Source organism: Myotis nattereri (genome assembly GCF_964212035.1).
Source record: "Myotis nattereri genome assembly, chromosome: 1".
Taxonomy (NCBI): domain Eukaryota; kingdom Metazoa; phylum Chordata; class Mammalia; order Chiroptera; family Vespertilionidae; genus Myotis; species Myotis nattereri.
The window spans coordinates 103706003-103723466 of record NC_138075.1 but is presented as its reverse complement, the minus strand read 5'-3'; the positions used below and the strand labels follow the sequence as shown (position 1 = coordinate 103723466).

The 17464-nt window shown below is 39.7% G+C and overlaps 1 protein-coding gene across 7 annotated transcripts in view; it reads left to right on the top strand.

Annotated features, from left to right (window-relative positions):
- Window positions 1-15471, top strand: part of PARD3 (par-3 family cell polarity regulator) — an 823338-nt gene extending 807867 nt beyond the window's left edge. For all 7 annotated transcript variants that reach the window (XM_081109711.1, XM_081109709.1, XM_081109710.1 and 4 more), the window contains 2 exons: window positions 6854-6981; window positions 13472-15471. In XM_081109711.1, coding sequence (XP_080965837.1) covers window positions 6854-6981; window positions 13472-13865 — 522 coding nt within the window. In that variant the 3' untranslated portion in view covers window positions 13866-15471. The remainder of the gene's footprint in view (window positions 1-6853; window positions 6982-13471) is intronic.
- Window positions 15472-17464: the final 1993 nt, after the last annotated feature.

The window sequence follows — 17464 nt, the reverse complement described above, 5'->3', positions numbered from 1 at the left end:
ATCTGAGAAAATGCTTGATATGGTTTCAGTCTTCTTGGACGTGTGGAGACTTGTCTTGTGTCCTACATGTGATCTATATTTGAGAATGTCCCATGTTCACTTGAGAAGAATGTATTTCCTGCAGATTTGGGGTGAAATGTTCTATAAATGTCAAATCCATCTGATCTAGTGTATCATTTAGACTCACTGTTTTCTTTTTTTTTCTTTTTTAATATATTTTATTGATTTTTCACAGAGAGGAAGGGAGAGAGATAGAGTTAGAAACATCGATGAGAGAGAAACATCGATCAGCTGCCTCTTGCACATCCTGTGCCCGCAACCCAGGTACATGCCCTTGACCGGAATCAAACCCGGGACCTCTCAGTCCACAGGCTGACGCTCTATCCACTGAGCCAAACCGGTTTCGGCGACTCACTGTTTTCTTGTTGATTTTTTTTTTTTTTTTGGTCTGAAAGTTCTATTCCATCAATATCATGGGGTATTAAAGTTCCCTACTATGACTGTATTACTGTCAATCACTCCCTTAAAGTCCTCCAGAAATTTTTTTTTTTAATATATGTTTAAGTGCTTCTATTTTGGGTGCATATATGTTTACTAGAGTTTTATCCTATTGTTGTATTGATCCATTCAGTATTATGTAGTGACCTTTATTATGTCTTGTTATGGCCTTCATTTTTAAGTCTATTTTGTCTGATTATGAGTATTGCTACCCCAGCATTTTGTTTTTTTTTTTTTTCCATTTGTCTGGAAAATTTTTCCCATCCCTTCACTCTCATCCCCTGTGAGTCTGTTGTTCTGAGGTGGGTCTCTTGTAGACATCATATATATTGCTCATTTTATTTTACCCATTATGTTTTTTTATTGGAGCGTTTAATCCATGTACATTTAAGGTTATTATTGATAAGTTCTTATTTATTGCTATTTTTATTCTTTTTACCTATATTTCTCTCTCTCTCTCTCTCTCTCTCTCTCTCTCTCTCTCTCTCTATATATATATATATATATATATATATATATATATATATATATATCTTATTATAGCAGTCCCTTTAACATTTCTTGCAATGCTGGTCTGGTGGTTATAAACTCTTTTAGACTTTTTTTTTTCTGGGAATATCATTATTCCACCATCTGTTTTGAATGATAGCCTTCCTGGATGGAGTTGAATTGGATTCAGATCCTTGCTTTTCATTGCCTTGAATACTTTATACCATTCCTTTCTGGCCTCTAGAGTTTCTTATGAGAAATCAGCTGAAAGCCTTATGGGAGCTCCTTTGTAAGAACAATTTGCTTTTCTCTTGCTGGCTTTAAAATTCTCTCTTTGTCTTTAATTTTTTGGCATTTTAATCTTTGTATCTTCTTAGTGTGATCTTTTTGGGCTCTTCTCTCTTAGGACTCTCTGTATCGCCTGAACTTGTGTGACTTTCCTTCACCAGGTTAGGGAAGGTTTCTGCCATTACTTTCTCATATAGGTTCTCTATCCCTTGCTCACTTCTTCTCCTTCTGGTATTCCTGTGTTGCACATATTGTTACATTTCATGTTATACCACTCCTTCCTGAGACTGTGCTCCTGTTTTTAAATTGTGTGTGTGTTTTTTTTCCTTTTTGGTTCTCTGATTGAAAATGATTTTTTTTTTTCTGCCATGTCTGCTAATTCTCTGATCTGATTCTCAGCTTATTCTAATTTTCTGTTTGTTTTTTCCAGTGTGTATTCTTTACTTCTGCTGTGTCATCCTTCATTTCCAACTGGGTATTTTTCGTACTTTGTATATCATTTCTCATGCTGTTAAGCATCTTTATAATCATTACTCTGAAATGTATATCTAATAAATTGATTATCTCCATTTCATTTAGCTCTTCTTCTGGAGAATTCTCTTGTTCTTTCATTTGGGGCTTGTTTCTTTGTCTTCCTATTTTGGCCTACTGTTTGGGTTTGTTTCTATGTATTAGGTAGATCTGCTTTGACTCCTGGTCTTTTAGGAGGGTATCTAGTGCAGGACAATGTCAGACACTGGTTGTGACTGGCCCTGAGTACCCTGTTTGGGATTACAGCTTGTGGCTCTTTATGCTGGGGCTGGCTGCATTTGGAAAGGACCAAGAAGTACATTATGATCTGCTTATCCTATCCCTGGGTCCAAAAGCAGATCAGGCAAAGACTCAAAGCTCCCAGAGATTCCTCCTCTGCCTGTAGGGCAATTGTTATTCTTAGTTATTTAATGAGCTTCAAGTTATAGAGCACAGTGGAACCAAAACTTCACATGGTGAGGCAAGACATTTTCCAATGGGTAGGGCAGTTGCGCCCCCTTCCCTCCCCACCCCCCGCCTCCACACACACAAGCTGCATGGATAGTAAAGGGGTTCCTGAAAATGACGTCCTCTGCAGCATGGGGGAATGACTCAGCACAGGAATGTAGGTAACTGTCCTCCAAGCTCTATCCCCAGTGCCACTCACCCTGGATTCTCCTCACACAGCTCTACTCCACTCTTCCCTTACTCTGCCAGAGCCCAAGTTGAATGACAGCTCATGAAATTTTGTATGTTGCCCCTTTAAGGGGGTGCCTACATTTCCAGCTGTCTCTCCCTGGTAGAAAGCAACCCTGCTACTTTTCACAGTCAGATGTTACATGGTCACCTTTCTCAGTTCTGGTGCTCTCAGCTGGAAAGCCCATCTTGGCATTTAGACCCTAGACTTCTCAAGGAGAACCTCCTACAGCTGTGATATCCCTCCAGAAATTCAGGTGTTGCCTGTGGGAGCCTGACCAGCCCTCGCACATCTGCACTTCCTACCAGTCTCTATGCTGTTTACACACAACGTCCTTGGTAATAGGGGTTCTGTCCAGCTAGTCTCCAGTTAAGAATTCAGGATAATTTTTCTATGTTTTCATTGTAATTCCAGTTTGGTCCTGGGAAAATGTCAGTGTAGCTCTGACATTTAATCCATAGCCATCTTGCCCAGGTCATAAAAGGATCAATTTTACATTGTAAGTTTGTGCTAAGAATTAGCAGTTTTGATTTTGTATTTTAATTTTTTGTATTGTTTATTTTTATTTTGAAAAATGGGATTTTATTTAAATGAGAGGAATACTTTGTTAATGACTTAATTTAGTGAAACACTATATGGAAGATATTTTTTTGTTTCACACTAGTAAGTGACACCAAAATTATGTAGCTTTCTCAAGCTTTATATAATTTTTATATAGTATAAATAGTACCTCTTTAATAATCATGATAAAGACTAATAGTTTGGAGCTAACTTATAAAAAAAATGTGCATAGTTTCACTGGGGTTTAAACAGCAGCAATGGAGAGATTCACATATAATGCTCCTCCAGCACACTATGTAGTAGATAATCATGGATTATCTCATTTTGCAACCTCTATCATATTGTCTTGGCAACCTTGTCATCAATATCATCAGCAAGAAGACCAGGGTTATTTGTAATTTGCTCTCTTGAAATAGAGTTATTGCCTTGTTATCTGATGAATCTCCAGAGTTTTTCCAAGTATGCTTTACCTGAATGTTTCCCTGTATAGATGTCACTTTTTTGTTAAAGCTGTTAATGCTGTTTTTTTGAACACAGACCCTTCTCTCTAGGGTTATAAAATATCTCTTCATGTTAGTCTATGTTTTTGTAATTTGGGACTCCCGATACATTATTCTGTTTCTGCCTTACACATGGAAAACTACAGTATTGAAAAATCAGGATTGTAGATTGTACTTTTATTCCCACAATTTACATTTTTATGAGATCTTCATTGAAATAATGAATGAGGTTATTTTTTATTCAGGCCAAGTATAAAACTTTCCAGATGGACTTAGTAAGTTGTTGCTTTAAGCTGGTCATGTATACAATCTTCCTTGAAATCTCTGGCCCAATAAAATTTCATCTTAAAGATATGGGTGATTCTTTTTAATAACCTACCCTTTTGTATACTCTGAAAAGAGAAATAGAGTAAAACATTATGGTAAGCCTGAGATTCATATTTCATCATACTGAGCACAATAGTATGAAATATGTCAATATATTGATACCAAACTCATTCACTCATTTTTTTAAGTTTTCAGATCCCATCTCATAATAATTTCAGTTTGAAGTTCATCAAGATCCAACTAGATGCTTGCTGCTCATAATGTTTGAGATGAATGGTATCAAAAACACACATTTGAGGAAACAAAAGCCCTTCAATTTTTTTTTCTTTCCTCTATCAGAATCAAATTTTCAGGCTTCTGGTAGAAACAACTTAAAAGTACACCTGATGCCCTGGAGCATTGGCCCACAGACTAAAGGGTAGTAGGTTCAATTCCTGGTCAAGGTTATGTACCTTGGTTTCAGGTTTGATCCCAAGCCCCTGTTGGGGGGCATACAGGAGGTAATCAATCAATATGTCTCTCACTTTAATATTTCTTTCTCTCTCTCTCTCTCTCCCTCTACCCTCCCCTCCCTTCCACTCTCACTGGAAATTAATGGGGAAAAATATCTTCAGGTGAAGATTAAAAAAAAAAATACACCTGAAATTTCTACAAGACCTTGCATTTTCTTTTCACATCTCTACAGCCGTGTGTTACAAACAGCATGAGCTTATGAAACTGGTTACTAAATCTTGCTGCAGAATGCCAACTCTTTCAAGGCTTCTTGACATGTGTATATGACTTATTCTGAGTGAAAAGAAAAGGGAAATATGTTTTTGAAGGCATATTGTGTAGTATTTTCTTGCTTTGCTTTCCCTCTGTCCAGTGGCTTCTCTCAGGATTCCCTGTGAACACTAGAACAGCTCGATTTTCTATTTGGCCAGCCTCTTCAAGTGCAATGGAAGAAAATATTTGTCTTCTTTAATGCAGTTGATGAACACTTGGTTGATGCTTTGTTTGCATAAGCAGAACTCATTCAGTGAAGTGTTTTCCTTGCTAAAGGCACCATTGATGTGTTGACTCCCATGTTGTGGAGAGGGTCCGTGGACACACATTTGTTCCTATGAGTATGGCTGTAAATACCCACTAGTTGAAATTGGGGTAATCTTCACACATTTTTTGGTATCAGGATATTTTTAATATGTTCAGTGGCTGTGCGAATATGCTTTGAAAATTTTGTCCTGTATATTGCCATATTGTTGCTTACCAATAAATAAGATAATGCTGGCCAGGCAGAGAGCGAACACTAGATGATGCTTGCTTTCTGTTCATACAAAAGCCAACTACAAGAGACATTGTTTAAGTAACAGGCCCACATGTTTTCTTACAGGTCTCCAAATGAATGCTATAACTCTATTATTTTAGAAAATTATTATGAAGTCAAAGTCTGCCATTGGCTTTCAACTCTAAAAGAAAATTGATAATGTGTTTTTAACAGACATTCTTCACTCAGAATATGCCTGTTGCATGACGCCAAGGGGAACAGAGGTTAGCATGCACCAAAAGGATTATTTAAGAGTGTGAGCCACTGATGCTATGATAAACCATCGTGGGGTGTTTGTAGCATTAGAGGCATTGTTGTCTATTTTTTCAAAAAGCCAAACCAGTGAGAAGCCGGAGCATCCACAGGACTAGATCTATGCAACACAGTATATATATCCAGTATCTGATTTGAGCAAGAGGCACAATCAGCAGATGACTGCTGACCAAAGTATTTAGCCAGCAGGATTGAACATTTCTCTATAGCAGCGGTTCTCAACCTGTGGGTCACGACCCCTGTGGGGGCCGAACGACCCTTTCACAGGGGTCGCCTAAGACCATCGGAAAGCACATATATAATTACATATTGTTTTTGTGATTAATCACTATGCTTTAATTATGTTCAATTTGTAACAATGAAAATACATTCTGCATATCAGATATTTACATTATGATTCATAACAGTAGCAAAATTACAGTTATGAAGTAACAATGAAAATAATTTTATGGTTGGGGGTCACCACAACATGAGGAACTGTATTAAAGTGTTGCAGCATTAGGAAGGTTGAGAACCACTGCTCTATAGGATACAATTTGCCTAGGTAAAAATGCCATTTCCTAATCACTAAGGCAAAATGTCTTGTCTTATAACCAATTCAAGTAGCTATTAGCTTTTAGGTTTATTAATTTGATAAGCATTTTTATTCCCCATTTGGCTACCATCCCTGGACTAGAGGACACCTGTATGTGATTAACAATAGGTAGTTACACATAAACTTGGTTCAAATGTAACTCTCTCTCTCTCTCTCTCTCTCTCTCTCTCTCTCTCTCTCTCTCTCTCTTTTTTATCCTAACCCAAGGATATTTTTTCCATTGATTTTTTTTTTTTGAGTGGAAGGGAGGCAGAGAGACACACAGAGAGAGAAACATCAATTGGTTGCCTCCCTTATGTGTCCCAACTGGGGGCTGGGGATCAAGCCTGCAACCCAAGTATGTGCCCTTGACCAGAATCGAACCTACAACCCTTTAGTCCGCTGGGCCGAGACTCTAACCACCGAGGAACACCAGCCAGGGCTTAACTGTCATTCTTTAGGAAAAGGGGGATCAGCTTTTATTGCGTCCTACTGTTAAACTAAAATACATAACCATTGAAAACATTTGCCAGCATAGCTAACCTTCAATTTTATTTATTTACTTGGCATTTAATTTGTCAAGCCTCATTAGGAAGACTTAGAAAGATTGACCTCTCAATTTCTAACCATTCTAAAGCCATAATTAAAATTTAAGATGATTCAATATTTGGGGCTCATAAGAGCAATTAGATAAATGTCTCTTTTATCAAACTTGAGAAAATTGCAGTTGGTTTTATTTTAATTTCACAGAATTTTCCAAATGTTTCTAAGTCAGTCTATAAGAAATGATGTGATTCCCTTCTCATGAATTATTTTGCATTTTCCTCCTGCAGCCCAGCTCCCGACCTCCGGCGCAGAGTGGCAGGCACTCGGTGTCCGTGGAGGTGCAGATGCAGCGCCAGCGGCAAGAGGAGCGTGAGAGCTTCCAGCAGGCCCAGCGCCAGTACAGCTCTCTGCCTAGGTACAGTACTCACTTACACTCTGTCCTTCCAAAATTGCCCTGGCTTCTCCACCTTACCCACGGTGGTCAGAGAGGAACCGCAGTGGATGGTAGGGGTTGTTGTCTGGCTTCAAGGCCATCTTACTATGTGGCAAGAAGACTAGAAAGAAAGCTGTTTCAGGACATGCCAACATTATCACTTAAATACTGAATAATGCAAAGGCAGTGCATTGACAGATGAGTACTTAGGGACTGGACCTGGGTTATACCATTGGTTCTGCCCTCCCATGTGGCCATGGGGAGAAAGTTTCCTCCTCTGAAAAATGGAAAGATAACTCTCATTTTGCTTAGTTCCTAGGGTAACTAGAATAACTGCTACTTCAGATATCTAGAGCTCTGTAGATGGGTGGAGTGAATGCTTCATGCTCTATACTTAAGTGGGCTCCATGGTCCCTAATCTCCCCCTATTGCTCTACTGCCAGCTTTGTGTTCGCTTGTGTAGATCCTCAGAGCATTCCAGTGTGCCAACCTCATTATCTGACAACCACATGGAGGTACCTCTGTTCTGGGGGCTCTGTCAGGCCTAGAAACTGCTCAGGTGACTGAGCCCTCACACATGGAACAACAACCATTTTTCCATCTGAGTATTTCATATATACATAGTAAAGAATAAAAATATTTTAAAATATTCAGCTTTCCAACTTCCCAAAATAAGTCACTCCTAGTAATCACAATCTTACAGGCATTTGTTTTTCTACTTCATACCAGGTAACAAAAACATTTTGGGTACAAAAAAAATCCACTTACCTTGTTTTTATCAACTGTTTCGAATTTGAGCAGAACAACTTTTATTTGGGGAGAGGGAAGGGAACAAATGCTTATCTGTGTAAACTTAACTGACCATTATAAAAGTGATCTTGATTCAATTTCTAATAAAGATGAGTCCCTTTAAATGTTAAATAATCACTATATTAACTGTGAGGTATTTGACTATATTGACCCATGTCACCATGGGAATGTGGATGTGAATGAGAATCTATACTGGGGTGAGTGTCATTACTATAGTAACTTGTTCATTCAGTTCTTTTTTTCAGTTCATAAAATTATATTTCCTTTGAGTAATAAATTATGTTTTTTCTTTTATACAGAATTATCTTCTCTTTTAAATAGGAGGATAACTAACAGTTATTTGGCCCATTCTAAGTAAGTGTCATTGAAGTTTAGGTCTGGGCAAGACCTGGAGATCATATTGTCTTGCAAGGAAACAGCTCTGAAAGATTAAGCAGCTTTCCCTAAGACCACACAGCTAGCACGGAATTCAAACGCAAACCTGCCTATGCCCTTTATAATCATTAATTTCCATATATCATTGCCACCAAAACTTTTGTTCCTAAGTTTGGAATACTGACAGATGTAGGTGTAAAGTCCCCTTCTGTGCTCTATGCCCTTAGCATTTGGAAGGAGGCCCCTGTATGACTCAGCCCAGTGCATCAGCTGCTGGACGCCTTGCGGATTATACATAAAGGTTCTTCCATGTGAGTGCCTTCTCCCAGCCGGTTGGCTTGCAGTCATCAGAAAGATGAGCATAGATGAATTGACACACCGGGTATGGTCCTGCTGCCACAGCCACGTAGGTGGCCCGTAGCACATCAAGACCTGTGTGTGTGGCTACAACGTGCTTTAGGTATATATTGTCTGTGCATGGACCAGGTTCTTAATCTGTTGATAAATAGTTTGGCTTTCTGTATTTTACTTGTGTTTGAGAGTATTTATAAGAAGTGAAAGAGAACTATCATATAGTGTATAAAGAAGAGGAGTGGGTTGACATGCACAGAACTAAGGAAGGGATGTGAGAGAGATGGTGGCCGGAGGGCCTAGAGGGGTGGATTGCCTGGCAGAAGAGAGACTAGGGCCCTGTTCCCCAGAAAGAGGACACAGATCAATGCTTCCATGGAATTTCTCCTGGTCACATTCCATAGGAGCTCAGTATTCCAAACATATCTTTTTGTCCTGGCATGTCTCTCCCCTTCTTCACTTGCTACCTGTCCTTTTCCACCACATCACCCTGCCTCCCTTTCTCTCTCTCTCCCTGTCCTCCTGAAGCACCCTGGTAGAAGTATCTGTATTTCCATGTAGAAGATGATTGCTTCTATTGGTACTACTGGTGTCATTTAGTGTTTCCCTAAATAACTAAAACTTTCCATCTGGGTATTGTGACTCCCTGATTATTAGCCATTTTACTCTGCGCAGATAGAAAAAAATAGAAAACCCAAAATGAAAGAGTTGTGTACATTTAGGCAACTGGGGTGGTCATGTGCTCTTCTTTTAGAGAATCATTCCCAGTGTGAATCTTCACACGTGTGAGGAGGATTAGGAGTGCGGAGCCTTGTGCCCCACTGGCTTGCTGGCAGAGCGGCTGCACTCCACAGCAGCTGTGTGCAGAAACCTGAACTCAGTAAAGAACCCAAACAGGAGGTCAGAGGAGGACTGCAGCAGCTTGTATGAGCTTGAGTCCAGTCCACGTCTCTGACATGTGATATTCTTCAGAGACACTGACCTCTGCTTTTCAGATGTTGACAATTAGCAGGGTTTTATCTAAACAAGTTGGTATGGCATTTGATCCCAAAAAGATTTCACACACAAACAAAAATAGTTCAGCTACAAAGTGGAATATAAAGTAAAGCAAATGGTCAAGACTTTTCTCAGTCACAGTAGATAAGGTGGTTTGAATTAGAGGGATATATGTGAGCCAGAGTAGTTTGAAATTCTAACTGTAATTAAGGAAACCAAACGGCAGAATTCAAGTTTCATTTTGAAATGTCAGTAGGAAACATTAGCCAGGTAGTAACACTGGTTCTGAAGGAAAGGGGACCTGAGTGACCCCACACTCAATTCTCAATCATACTAAGACTTCTTTTTTATTTTTTAAATTCTTAAATCAGTTTTCATTTTTACTTTCTTTTTTTTTAAATCTATATTTTTAGTCCTAAATTAGTTCCTTCATTTAGTTTCCAAAAGGCAACGCTCAAACGGTAAAGAATGTTCAGTCACCGATAGAAAAACTTAAGATCCTTTATTAATTTTTTAAAATTGTCCTGCTGTCTCCCCAGTTCTTCTTCATTTTTCCCTCTCCCTTGGTTTCACATCTGTTGGTGTCTCACTTCTCTGCTTTGTATGTCTCACTTCTCCACTATGTCTTCACACCCTGACGTAGTCTTCCCTACCAGGCCCATTTATTATGTCTCTGAGCTGCTTGTCAACTTGTTAGCCTTGGTCTTTATATCTTTAGTCATCCTTCTGCATCCTCCTCATCTCGGTGGCTAACTGGCTTTCCGCAAGGTGTGAGTCCTCTGCATGATGATGGCCTTCAGGCCACTTTGGAGATAATTGTAATCATAGACAAAGCAGGGTGTGTGCTTTCAGCGGATTCAGAAATCTCTAGTGGGCTCATTCCAAGACCAAACAAGCCTGCATGTTGGTTACAAAGAAATTCACATTGATGGACATTGATGTTTTCTTGCTGCTGTTGTTATTGTGGCCTTTGGGCAATCATGGGACATTGGAAAGCTTCCTTCTCATCTCTGTGGAATTGGGTGGACTTGCCCTCATTTAGTGAGGGTTCTTCAGTTATTCTCTAGTGCCTTTCTCTCCTCTTTGTTTCTACCCAATTTCTCTGACAAAAGAAAAGAAAGCTAATATTTTTCTTCTTTGGTCAGAAAGATGCTTTCCAAAACCCAGAGCCTATTCTTTGAAGGCAAAGTGACATTGCCTTCAAACTACTCCTCCAACCCCCATTAGTCAGCCATTTACTCTGTGCCATACCTTCCTAAACATTTTGCACGCGTTATTTTGTTCATTTCTGCCTCATAACCCTATGAGGTTAGCTATTATACCTATTTCACAGATGAGGCAAGTTGGGCCCAGAGAGCATTACCCTCTCAGCAACCCCAACTGGCAAATGGCAGGTTCCAGATGTGAATCTATGTCTGTCTGATCCAAAGCCATTCCCCCATTGTGCCGAGTACCCAGGTGATGAGTTTCCTGGTGTTGGAAACGCTTATTGTCTGCTGCACTCTTATGTTTCTCTGTGACCTGCTCATTTCCTGTGTCTTAATTAAGAGTTGTGGGTACCACTAGCTTTCTTACCAAGGAAGCGTGTGTATATGTCTGTGTGTGTGTGTATACATGTGTATGTATCTACATGTATGTACTTTCCCCACATACCTTACTTTAAACCTCAGGGAGGTCTGCTTCCCTCTCTATATATGATTAATTTGAAGAAAATTTTAAAGAAATTCTTCCACATCATCAGAGTTTCCATTCCTAACAAGCCTTTAGTGAGTTCTCAGTGTGTTCCTGGATTGATTAAAAATTCAGCTTATGGTACATGACCTCCACAGAGCACATCTTCAGGCTTTCCAGAGTTGGGAGTACAGGATGAAGAGGGTTCATGGGTCTCAGTAGGTCAAGGATGAGAAAGAGGTGAAATGTCTGCAGCCTATTTCTGATTATCTTTAGATTGATAACCAACTTATGAAGGAGTGCCACTTTTGTTACTGTAACTTCAGTAACAAATTTGTTGTTTTAATTAAAGTTTCATGATTAATGTCAAATCCCTAGTTTATACGGGCACTTTCCAACATTCCTGTCTCTGGGCAGATTAATGTATGACAGATAATCAGTGCTTTAGGCAAATAAACTATTCCACCAAATGGAAGGATTCTTGCTTGGGCTGATTGTACAAATGGTCTGATTCCCATTAACCCTTTGTATGCCATAAGTGTCTTAGGTGCTTTAAAATCATTTTTTTGTGAGAATTTTCAACTAAAAATATTCAAGAACACCTGAATTATGAGTAATATAATATATTTATTTTTATAATATTCATTGCAAATTAATTTTTTTAAAAAAAATATATTTTATTGGTTTTTTACAGAGAGGAAGGGAGAGAGACAGAGAGTTAGAAACATCGATGAGAGAGAAACATCGATCAACCGCCTCCTGCACATCTCCCACTGGGGATGTGCCCGCAACCAAGGTACATGCCCTTGACCGGAATCGAACCTGGGACCCTTCAGTCAGCAGGCCGACGCTCTATCCACTGAGCCAAACTGGTTTCGGCTGCAAATTAATTTTTTAAATTAAATTCAAAATATCATGGCGTGTGGGGATGGTTTTTGTTTTGGATGCGTGGCAGTTAACTGGTTAGAAGAGAACCAGATAGATATACTGTAGACTGCTCAATTAATCATAGTCATATCCAGAGATGATGCTGATCATTATTAGTTCATTTCCTTATTGAAAATATCCCTGACTACATTTTAGGTCATAGGAAAAATAGGCAGATTTGATCCAAAGCCCTAATAATGACACTTTTGAATGTTCAAAAATGCAAATTGCTTCATCCCTGTGGAAGACCCAGTGACTGCATAGGCCCTGTTTTTCCTCTGCAGGGCCCTTTTGAACATTCCATCATGTGTGTGTTGATGCAAAAGGCTGAGGAATATATACTGTCACCATATGGTTTTCTTATTGATACATGGAGCAATAGATTTTGTTTTATTACTTGATTCTCTCTCCCTCTCTCCCATTTTCAAGGCTAAATATTAGGGCTTGTCTCCCTTTCTAACAAAAAATTGTTTTACTTTATCATATCCAATCTTATTGCAAATTCATAAAAGCATCTAGAGACTAGATAATAAATTAAAGATATTTCAAAACAGTAATGTTTCCTGAAAATGATGTGTAACTTTATTGCACAAATGATGATAATTTGAAATTTCTGTATGACTGATTTATTCCCCTGTCCTGTGGTGAACAAACATGAGTTTAGTAAGCTGTCCTGGCCTTTGGTGAGGGCACAGTGCACGGAACAGCAGTGCTTACTCTGCAGACTTCCAGGTCTACAGTTTTGATGAGCATGTGTTCTGACATATACAACTCAAAAGCCAGGGCTGTAAGGGACTGCCTGTTGCATTTTTAATCATAAAGGAGTCGAGACTTAAATCTTTCATAGCTGAACTCACATTGTAATCCATTACATGTACTTCCTATTAGCTAGCATCTCTGGCACCATAGTGGCAGCTGTGTAAAGTATTTGTTTTGCTTGTTTAGAATTGAATTGTAATGTTCTGAAGCAAGCAATTTTTGCTAGAGTAGATGCTGCCAAATCTCTAATCCTCCTCTAAAGCATTTTGCCAATGTGTCTGAATTGCAGGAGATATATGTTCCTTAAGTAGAATAGACAGTACCTCCCCAGACACAGAAGGGGACTCTGTTTCTGAATAGCTGTCAGTTAGTTCTCTCTCCTGTTTAGCCCTTGTTTGTTCACTTGTCTGAGATTTGAGCTTGCTGACAGTCACATTTTCTTCCTCCAGCCCCCATCACAGTGCCTGGAGCACAATACTATTTGTTGAAATATTGAAATGCATATACCCTCTTACCCCTCCCCTCCTCTTTTTTGCTCTCCCCTTCTCCTAATCTCACACTGACCTTTGGCTTTGCTTTCTAGACAAAGCAGGAAAAATGCCAGCTCTGTCTCCCAGGATTCCTGGGAGCAGAACTACTCGCCTGGGGAAGGCTTCCAGAGTGCCAAGGAGAGCCTCAGGTACTCCAGCTACCAAGGCTCCAGAAACGGCTACCTGGGCGGGCACGGCTTCAATGCCAGGGTGATGCTCGAGACCCAGGAGCTCCTTCGCCAGGAACAGAGACGGAAAGAGCAGCAGATGAAGAAGCAGCCTGCTCCCGAGGGGCTCAGCAGCTATGACTCGTATAAGAAAGTCCAGGACCCCAGTTACACTCCCCCTAAGGGGCCCTTCCGGCAGGATGTGCCCCCATCCCCTTCTCAGGTCGCTAGGCTGAGCAGACTCCAGACTCCTGAAAAAGGGAGACCCTTCTATTCCTGAGCAGAAGAGCGGATGCTTCATTCATGCAATAAAGGACATTTTCTTATGGAGACTTGATTTGGGGAGTTTTTTTAAAAACCTCCATGGTACTATGGAATATTTCTGTTGTTGGTATCAGTGCCTTTAAACAGTATGGGCAAAGAAATGGAAGGCCTTAATGTCTTTGCCAGTATGTCTCAAGTGTATTTCATGGAAGGATTTCCCACTCTCTGACAATCATCTGCTCGAAGCATTTGTCACAGCATCTCTCAGGAGGACCAGGAATTCTTGGCCTGACTCAAGAGATGTTCATGGCTTTGTGTCAGAGCCCCATACAACTAGTGGTGACAAATTACCTTGAAGCTGAGGTAATGTTGATTTCTCTTTATTCCCTTTAAGTTTCCTGCAATGTGAGGCACCTCTCAGTTTCTGGTGGATGAAAGTGAGTGACATACTCCAGAAATTGGGGTTTTATAGTACCTCATAGCACAGTCATTTATAATTGGTATGGTTTTTCCTTTTCATTCTCTGTTCCTCATAACAGCAAAGTTCCTTCATGTTATAAAGAAGTTAAGCCATATTCCATCACTGTCGAGTTTTCATGGGGCTTCTTTTGTAACTGCCTTATACCTAAACATTACCAATAAAGTGATCATCTATTCTGAGATTACAAATGCTTTTGTTTGGTCATATTCCTAATACATGTGTCAAGTCACCACACTGTGTAGGGAAGGCGAGAGAGGGGAGGGACCCCTGGCAGGGAAGGACTGAGCTGCCCATCGTCCTGTGTATATCATGGTGTGGGAAGTGGTAGCTAAGGAAACAATTCTCCCAGGATGAGCTTCTGATCCATTACATCCAAGTAATTATTTTAATTAGTTTTTGATTGACAGGTTGGCAGGAAGGGCATAGAGTGGGACAAAGATAGGTCATTCATTTGGAGATTCTAAAAACTCATCTGCTTTCTACCGTTCCCAAGTCAATAGGAATTGACATGTGTCTGGCGCATCCACATGCTATATGTCTGCCTGGTGATGCCATCCGTGTTACTAAATAATTCTGCTATGAAACAGAAAAGACAAATAAGGGAAAACCCATCACACTTCACAAGGAGAACATTCTGGTGTCTGCAAGCAGTGGTGACAAAAGTGCTTCTCATGCCAATATTTTCACATACATGTGGGTCACTGGACCTCATCTGCTCTCATGTTTTCATCTTTTGGTCTCAACCTCATGTATTATAAACCATGGCTGAGTTGCTAAAGTGCCTGCGAATCCCGATGTGAAAACGCTTGAGATGAAAGCTCCACATGCATATTAACAAAAAAGGAAAAAAAGAGACATGTACTGATATGCCTATTTTTTTTTTTTACTGGCACATTGTATTTTGTGTCTACTTGTTTTTAGAAAATGTGTGTGAAGTGTCCATACATGTACCTATGTCTCTTTTGCATTTCTGTGTAATGTTCTATTTGTTCATAATGTGCAGTGACGTTTCAGTGTTCTTACCAATGTAAACGCAGTGACCTTGAATGACAGGGCTCTTTCTCACAGCATACCCTGAGCTTGAGAAAGAACTTTCTCTGTACATATGAAACTTTAAATAAAAGGCATATTTCTTCCTGTTGTTTGTGGTGTCTGTAGTATTCTTGTGGAAACTCTCCTAGCTGGAGTTATTTTTTAATATATAGGGTGTCCCCCAAAAAATGTATACACACACTTTGAATAATTATACAGGCAGTGTTTATTAATTTTTTTTTCATTTTCAAAACTGAGATATCAGCTATTAAAGTGTGTATACATTTTTGGGGGGGAACCCTGTATATTAGCAGACATGGGTTTTTTCATATTTAGTGAAAGTTGGAAATTTCCTCATATTTGTCTGTACAAACACAGAAATGAGTGATTGATTGCTAATTTGAACACCTGAGGAGAGAGGGCACAGGAAAAAGGAACCTTCTTTTAAAACATTTTTTTAATTGATTTTTAGAGAGGGAGAGGAATGGAGAGACAGACAGACAGACAGATATCAATCTGTTGTTCTACTTATTCACGCATTCCTTAGTTAATTCTCGTATGTGCTCTGTCTAGGGATTGAACCCACAACCTTGGCATTATTGGGGGAACTTTCTTAATGAATCCCTTGGAAGGCCCAGGCTGCCAAAAGAAGCCTGGGGAATTCTGAATTGAAAGAACCAATACATTAGAACTAAATTTTAAAAAATAAGACAGAAAACTACATAAATATTTCTATTATTGCCCTTTGCTCGCTTTGCATCATTTCAGCAAACCAAATGTTTTGATTAAGTTCTAGCCTTGTATACAGTGAGCCCAGAGAAATGTCCAAATTCTAGTTCACTTCCAATATTAACCTGTTTTATATTTCCCAAATTATGAAATAAGGTTTTGCTAAATCTTTCAGATGGACACTTGTCAACATTTGTATGGTGCTTTGATGATATGAAGGGCAGTAGATCCTAGGTATGTCTTACGCAGAAATGTAGATGTGGTACCTACCCAAAGAGCAAGTTTTGCTAAATCCTGTCAAAAATGCCTTCTTGTGGAGTGCCTGGCAACAGTTAGTTGGTTGTCACATCAGCCCTCATTGTGTCACCAGATCCAAATTCTATCACCTCAGGATTCTAATAAGAGATGTATAGCAAGCCAAGTAATACCATGTTTTTGATTCCTATATGCATGCAAGGCATGGAAAGTAGAAAAGCAAGATGGACAGATTTGTTAATTTTCTTACTGACCAGGAAGCCCATCCATTGCAAATGCCCAAACTGGCAGGTTCTTTATCTCAACTGGCAGTGAGAAATAGAGCAGGAGAGGTAATATTGAACATTGTGGGGACCAAAATCACTAAGGAATTTGTAGGTTAAAACTGGCAATGTGAGCCATACTGAGAAGTAGGCATTGTTATGGGTCATCACAGAAATGAGACTATGCTCTATGAGGCAGTCTTGTCCAAATGAACTGATGACCTGTGGCTCCAGGCCTTGCAGGAATCATGGGGAGAGTGTGGCTATGGAAGGCCAGGCTGGGATGGTCTGCACATGCACTATGCTCTGCCCATACCCACAGGGGATGCCCCAAGTCATGAAATGGGCAGGCAGCCACACTTGGATGAGGATGGACGAGGAGTCACTCAACTGTCCCTCAGAAAAGATGGCCTCACTATTATCACCACTTTAGTCCATTAAGACTATATAGTCTTTAAAAGATGTATATATAAATTATAGAAATAATATTATATAATGTATCTATGTTATATGTAATTTAAGCAACACCACCCACCCCCTCTCCCTGTGGTCGGTTAGAACACAGGCTGCTCAGAGGTCAAAGCACCCACAATGGCACTGCTGTCCATGAACAGGAAGGAGAAATTTGTTTCTCTGAAAACCCTGTATGAAAGGGGGCAGAAAATAGGCAAATGGAGCTGATCACTTTATCAGCAGTGTGCTTAGTGACTGTCGCCATGTAAGACTAGAGATTGCTGAGGCTCCTCTGTCCATGTCATTGCTCGAGACTTAGCTAGATATCCTGGTCATCTTGGGGATTGCTCCCTTTCCTTCAATTGCTTTTGTTAGAGAGTACATGTTTGTATAGACATATAA